Raw genomic sequence first — 7,323 nt, 5'->3', positions numbered from 1 at the left:
GACAACAACGCTGACTGATGAGCGTGGCAGCGCCTTTTGTCTGACGGCTCCTCCAGCATCACAGGAAGGCGTGTGACGGACACCATCAGATTGGACCTGGCAGTGAGTGGTATCTGTAGGCGAAGAGCTGCTGCACGAGCTGCATGCTGCCTTTCTGTACCCCTCACACCAGCTCAGGAGGGGAATGCAGCATAAACAGGGTCATGAAATAGCGAATCTATTAAAAAGGTGGGGAAAGGTAGAACGAGGTGCATCCTGAGGAGAGATGGGCACGGCAAGGACCTGCCACCGCATCCCCAGCCCAGGGCTGATCCAGAGTGCAAAGTCATGGGGCAGGATGCAGTGAGCCCAAAGGGAAGAAAAGTAAAGGGAAGGAGAGGGTATTTGTCCTTCATTACTGAGCCAAAACTGAACAAAATGTCACAGAAGGGAGGAAAAACTACAGTGACTGCGCTCTGTAAAGACTACTGTGGGCATACCCAGAGAAAAGGGGAAAATCTTATTTGCCACAGCAAGGCAGAGCTTGGGGACAGATTGCTGCTTGGGGAGAAGAGGGGCTGGGCAGGGGGTTTTTATCTGCACCGGGACTGTACCGCCCTGGCTTGGAAATGTGCCTTTGAAGACCCAGACTGGAACCTCTCAGCATCAGAAATCCTTCACATTTTGGAGACGGACATCGATGCCTGGGATTAACGGCGTGGCACTGCTTCTAATTGGAATGTAATCTAATTGAAGAGTGAGCTTTTCTCCTTGCCCTTTCCTCCACTCCACAGGTTAGGTACGATAAGCACTCTATCTTTGCAATCACAGTTGCTCTTTCTATCTGAAAATACATTTTCTGAGACGCTGCAGAGACACTGGGAGCAAGCACGGAGCTGATGGCAGAGTCGGGCTGCTGCTGCATTAACCTGTCTGGAGGGAAACACATCTCACAGCCTGGGACAGATACAGACATCCCGGCCTGGCCAGCAGAGCTCCCAGTCCAGGGTGGGTAAGACTTTCCCCGGTGGAGTGACACCACTGTGTTTCTCTGGGACGGGGCCACTGTGTGACAGCTGATGGGAGAAGGTTTAAGAACCCCATGGAAAGAGCTGCTCTGCCCCAGACCAAGGGAAATGGGGAAGGCATCACCCTGGTCCCATCCTTGTGAGATGAGGGAGGAAGATTGGACCCCAGCTGGGCTCCTTCCTCCATGTCCTCCTGTTCCTCCTCCTCTCCTTGCTCAGCGGTGCACTAGGACCCAGCAAGTGTAGGTGGGGAGCAGTTGCATGACAGGGTCGGGGGAATTCTGGGGGTCCCCAGGGCTGGGAGGGAGGTTTTAGGGGTTGAGGCTTTCTGAATGCTCCCCGCCCCTCCTAGCAGGGACTCAGCAGTGGGGGGGGGGGCTTGCAGGGGAGGTGGGTGGAGCAGAAAGAGGAGGGGGAACCAGTTGGGAAGGAGGGGAGCTCACCGGTGCTTGCAGGATCCGTGAAGCACCCATGGAGAACGGTTCAGCCAGCTCAGGAGCCACACTGAGCAACCAAACGCTGGGCAGGATGCCCCGGCAGCCCCTGGAGCTCCAGGTGGTCACCATCCTGCTGGTGCTGCTCGTCTGCGGGGTGGGCATTGCAGGCAACACCATGGTGGTGCTGGTGGTGCTGCGTACCAAGCATATGGTGACCCCCACCAACTGCTACCTGGTGAGCCTGGCTGTGGCCGACCTGCTGGTACTGCTGGTGGCTGGGCTGCCCAACATCTCCGAAGTGGTGGCTTCCTGGGTGTACGGCTACGCTGGCTGCCTCTGTATCACCTACCTGCAGTACCTGGGCATCAACATCTCTGCCTGGTCCATCACTGCCTTCACAGTGGAGCGCTACATCGCCATCTGCCATGCCATCAGGGCGCAGCTCCTGTGCACCGTGGCCCGCGCCAAGCGCATCATCTCCTCGCTGTGGCTCTTCACCTCCCTCTATTGCCTCATGTGGTTCTTCTTGGTGGACACATCCCAGGTCACGTTCTCGGATGGGGCACAGGTCAGCTGTGGCTACCGCGTCTCCAGAAGCCTTTACATGCCCATTTACTTCTTGGATTTTGCTGCCTTCTACGTCATCCCATTGGGACTTGCAGCTGTCCTCTATGGCCTCATTGCCCGTATTCTATTCACGAGTCCCCTGCCCGCCGCCCCGCAGCATGCCCTGGGCTCAGCGCATCGGGGCGGCTCCCTCCAGCAATCCTGCCGGGGCAGCAGGGGGGCCCTGAGCTCCCGCAAGCAGGTATGGGACCCTGGTGGGCTGCAGGCTCTGTGCACAGGGGATGCTTTGGGTGGGGGGAGTGCACAATAGCTTGCTTCTTTTTGTGGGGGAGCCAGGAAGGTTGGTGTGCTGGAAAATGGGCTCCCTCTGCCTTGACTGAGCTCTGCAGAGCTGCCTGAATCACTGGGAGTGGCTGAAGTGCAGGGGTTTGGGTGGATAATTAACACTGATTGCCTGCTGGGTCCTGGGATGGGTCAGTATCTGGGCATGGGACTTTGCATGAAGGTTGCAACACTGATTCATGTTGCAAGCTCTGAGACACGGTCTGTAAAAAAGTTAAGGGCTGAAGCTCGGAAACTGGCTGAAGCCTCCAAAATCACCACTCCTGCTGCCTTTGAGCAAGCAGGACATTATTTCCACCCAGCTTGCAGTAGGTTTCAGCCCCTCTTAAAGTCCTCATTTCTCCAACTTGTTTCTTGACTTGCACGGGGTCTCGCTGCCCAGGAGAAATGATTCAGAGTCACAGACGGTGAGCGAGCAGCTCAGGAATGCATATTTCTTTATGAACTTATGGGCTGGGTGATGGCATTCCAACCCTGGGAAGCATCCTGTGCTCTTTTTCCCTGGCAGTTTTCTTGAGATCTCCATTACCTCCTGCAATATCCCAGCAGGCAAAACCTCCCCTGGCTGGCTGGCATCTCAGAGCTGGGGTCACAGGAGTAAAGATGCCATCAAGTTTAATGATATCATAATCAATATTCTCATTGTATAGGGAGCTATGTGATGGTTTGTGGCATTACCAACAAATCACCCAAACAAAAGCTCAGCTCAAGCCTCTGAGAAGCTGCCGCGAGTCAGCTGCTCATCCAGGAGGGAAAGCTCTGTCACAGCCACACTGTAAATTTGTTTGATTCCCTGCTCCCACCTTGCAGACAGAGATAAGGGCTGTGCATGCGTTTGACTGTAACATAATGTTTGGGTGCAATTTGCTTCTGACTCACAGGACTTCAGAAGCTTTGGAGAGGTGTTGAACTTACACTCAGTTTGGAGCACACTTCTGATATCCATGACCAGTGCCATGTTGGTTTTGTGATACTACATTAGTAGGCGTTGGCAGCATAAAATAAAGGAGAAACCTGGACCCAAGCTGTTCATAATCCAGTTGTGAAGCACAAAAACTGCTGGCAATGTGACCCAACCCTTCCATTTCTGAGCTGCTTTGTTTCACAGGGCTTCCAGCCATGCTTTGGGCAATGCTTCCTTCTGCTTTTACACCAGCAGCTCCTCAGGGCCGCCTGTGCTGGGACAGTGAAGGAGCAGGGATCCTGGCTGTGCCATGTGTCTGCGTGGTTTGGCTGTTTGTCCGACGGGAGCAGTGCTGCACCCCAGGGGTGGCTGCATTACAAACCCTGGACCAGGAATCCAGGTTTTTCCACAAACATCTTTCACAAGTTGGATACGACACGATCGCTTCATTTGATATATAATCATAGGAAATGTGTACGACTGTCCAGTAAGTTGCAGGGGTAAAATGGGGATCCATCTCATGGGAGCATCAGCGCCGAACTCCTGAGGCCGCACAGGGAAGCTGCGGTGTGCGGGAGGGCTCAGGGGTCTGGGGGGGCAGGGCAGGACAGGGCAGAACTCCGACAGCGGGGATTTGCTCTGGGGCAGGAGCATCAAACCCTGCCCGACTGCGGCAGAGCTGTTCTGCTGAGCAGCTCCTAACTGGGTTTCTCGGCTCGTTCATTACCCATGGCCGTGGTGGGAGGGAAGAGGCGGCGTGCCGGGTGATGGCACCTGTCTGTCACACTGCGGAGAAGTGCTGACAGCCCTTGAAATGTCACCAGGAGCTCAAGGGTCCTGTCCTGAGCATCCGAAGTGAGGACACAGCGTCGGAAACGGCTCTAATAGGAAACGCTCCAAACCTCGAGGGTGTGAAGGAGGACCTGCTGGCGGGTGGGGGGTTGGGGTGTTCCATCCTCTGCAGGAGCGAAGCGCAGGCCGAGCTGCAGCCGCCTCCGAGCTCCGGGCCACTAGAGGGATTCCTAAAAACTGAGCAGCGTGTGTGCAGTGTCCTCAACGAGCGCTGAAGGCATTTAGCTGGACAAAGCGGCTGGAAACAGAATGAGCGGTTCTGTACGGTACTATGTGGTCTTCAGTCTCAGAAAGGCCTGCAGCCAGCTCGCCTCCCAACGCAAGGGTGTGCTCCCTCTGGCTTTGTCACCGCGCTGCAGGGCTCTGCTCACTCTTTGCACGTTTCTCGGGTTCCTGAACAAGCAGAGTGACAGCAGCCAGAAAGTCAGAGCTGCCCCAGTCTCAAGAGGAACACTCTCTGCACGGGATGGGCAAAGTGCAGAGCCTGTCCTCGTCTCCCAGGAGGAGTACTGAACTGCTTGGTGTAGGGGGATTACATCCTGAACGACATTGCTCTTAGGATCACTCAACCTGAGGAGCTGCTTGCGTTTTGCTGTAGAGTTCAGCTTTCATCACATTTCTGATCAAATCAACTTTGTTCAAGATCTCTGGATATAAACCTTGGATAAAAATATGACAAACCAACCCATTAGCGCTGAGGCCAGCTTCTGCTGGCACACCTTGTACCACCTCCTGTCTTCCCCAAAGGCAGCGAGCACGCTGCAGCCTCAGCAACAGCCGGAGCACTCACGGTATCGCTGCTAGATCTCATTCTGGGAAGCGTCCTCATGTCCCCATTAAACCATGTGCAGCAAAACAACACTATGTTGGCCTCAGCTTGACGATAGCTCCTTTCTTGCAGGGAAAGTTTTGTTGCCACCACCCACAATTTCTACTCTAAGCATTACAGGAAGGCCACGCTGTTTGTAACTAAGTTAAAAGAAAACCAAAACACTCCAAGAAAAGCAGAAAGACTGAGTGTGATCCAAGTGCTCATTTCCTTATAGAGAGCTGGAGTCATTGCACAACCCCTTTTTGACATTTGAAACACCACTGCCTTGCTGTGCTTGCAGCGTTGCTGTTTACTCATACTTTCCTCCTCGGGGACGCACGTATTCTGTAAGCGTTTGCTGGAGGATGATTGCCACCTGCCAAAAATAGCTGTCAAAGTTATTAAGATCATTGGAGTTTCAGTAGAGAAAAAAGCATTTTCTTCAGCAATTTGAGTCAAGCTGAGGGCAATTGCTTCTCAGTTCTGAATTCTCAATATCTTCTTGTTCCTAATGCATTGTTGTAGTGCTTCCCTGCTGTTCTACAAATTAAATTAACCCACGCCGATGAGCTGAGCAACTCCCACATCAGCAAAGTCAGGAGTTCATGTAGGACTCTGGCCAGTCTTATCTGCTCCCAGTGCTGTGCTGTACCACGAGCCCGTCCCTGGGAGGGCGCAGCAAACCAGTATGCCCCAGCCAGGCGAGATTTACCCCTGGCACCCCCAGAACTCAGCATCCCACTTTTGGATGGATTTATTTCCTCATTGATTCATCATTATTTTCACTTTTTTTTTCTGCCACAGAAATTCCCATGATTATTTCCAACTCATTTCCAGGCTGATGGCTGCTGCTCCTGAGGAATCATAGAATCATTAAGGTTGGAAAGACCACTAAGATCATCTAGCCCAACCCCAACCCACCCCACCCCACCATGCTCACTAACCATATCCCTCAGTGCCACATCTCTATGTTTCTTGAGCAGCTCCAATGAAGGTGACTCCCCCATCTCCCTGGGCAGCCGGTGCCAATGCCTTGAATGTTAGGCTCTGGAATGGTAGGTGAAAACCTACCAGTTAAAGGTTTTCCTTATGCAAGACTGCATCATGAACAAAATGGATTCAGACAGGAGTAGACAGTCCCATGGCTTGTGAGTCTGTTTGAAAGAGATAACAGTGATATTACAAATTACCTGTCTGCAGTTCATCCAGGTGGGAAGGCTCTGCTGGAGCTTTAGCATCGTCTGACTGTTTCTGTTTTCCATCTCCCCACTCCCCAGGTGACCAAGATGCTGGCTGTTGTGGTGGTCCTCTTCGCCCTTCTGTGGCTGCCGTACCGCACGCTGGTGGTGGTGAACTCCTTCGTGGACCCCCCGTACCTCAACCTCTGGTTCCTCCTCTTCTGTCGGATGTGCATCTACCTGAACAGTGCCATCAACCCCATCATCTACAGCCTGATGTCGCAGAGATTCAGAGCTGCCTTCAGGAAGCTCTGCAGGTGCAGATGGAAGAGCACAGCTGTGCCCGCACCACGCAGCATCCCAGTGCTCTACAGCAGAGCAAAGGACGGCTCTCAGGGCAGTTCCGAGCATGGCACTCACCAGGATGACCTGAACGCTCCCACTGCACCTGTGAGGAGAAGCAGGGCTGCCACGCAGACACCAGGACCCTGACACAACGCAGGCAGCGGGAGCTGCACGGCTGTGTGCACCATGCTGGGAAAATGCCAGCAGAAATTGCTTGGGCATTGCGGCACGCTTAAGTTAATACCTCTCCAGGGCATTTAGCAGAACAGATTCTTAGAGGCAAATTAATTTGCTTTTCCTTAATGCTAATTTATTCTTGTGTGTTGAAGCGTTAGGCGCAGGTCAATGTTCAGCATCCTTAAAGAAGCTGTAGTTAAATATAGCAGTGCAACGCCATTCTGTGTTACGTGCAAGTGCAGCTGCTTGTTGAGTCAGGCCAGAGCACGGGAAGGAAATGCAGGAAGAAAAGGGCACTCAGGGAAATCTGCTGCCAGAGCAGGTTTCCTAGAGGGTGAGCTTCCCCTACCCAAATACAGGAGACATCCTACATGAACTGCTCCTCCAGGGGCCTGCTGAAATTAGTGGGACAATGGGAAGCTTCCTCCTCTAATTCCAGAAAGAGATGAACACACTCCCCTGGTGTGTTTTTTCACTCTTCCGACACCAAAGGGACCAGTCTGCCTCTCAGATGGAGACTCATACATTACACGTGGCTGAAGCTGGTTGTCATGAACCTCACCCTGTGCTGCTGGAAACATTGCAGTGCCAACCAGCCCAAGGACGCTTGCCCCAGACTCACAAGAGACTCTTTGGACTGGGAGTAAATTGTAAGAGACTACTCATGAGCCAGATGCCAAGGCTCCTGCCAAATAAAACAAGA

General features: G+C 53.1%; 1 protein-coding gene across 1 annotated transcript; it reads left to right on the top strand.

The window, feature by feature from the left end:
• LOC110408355 (thyrotropin-releasing hormone receptor-like) lies at positions 1,479–6,590 on the top strand. The gene is made up of 2 exons (XM_021416982.1): positions 1,479–2,252; positions 6,198–6,590. The coding sequence occupies exons 1-2, from the start codon at positions 1,479–1,481 to the stop codon at positions 6,588–6,590; spliced, it is 1,167 nt and encodes a 388-aa protein (XP_021272657.1).

The sequence above is a fragment of the Numida meleagris genome, chromosome 19 (assembly GCF_002078875.1).
Source record: "Numida meleagris isolate 19003 breed g44 Domestic line chromosome 19, NumMel1.0, whole genome shotgun sequence".
Taxonomy (NCBI): domain Eukaryota; kingdom Metazoa; phylum Chordata; class Aves; order Galliformes; family Numididae; genus Numida; species Numida meleagris.
Note: the sequence above shows the minus strand (reverse complement) of the source record. Positions and strands in the feature narration are given on the sequence as shown.

What these genes read in the sequence shown, in the direction of transcription:
- LOC110408355 (XM_021416982.1), top strand. Translation starts at nt 1,479, where the DNA reads ATGGAGAACGGTTCAGCCAGCTCAGGAGCCACACTGAGCAACCAAACG. An exon ending in CCCTGAGCTCCCGCAAGCAG is followed by an intron (nt 2,253 to 6,197) that starts GTATGGGACCCT and finishes CCCACTCCCCAG; the next exon opens with GTGACCAAGATGCTGGCTGT.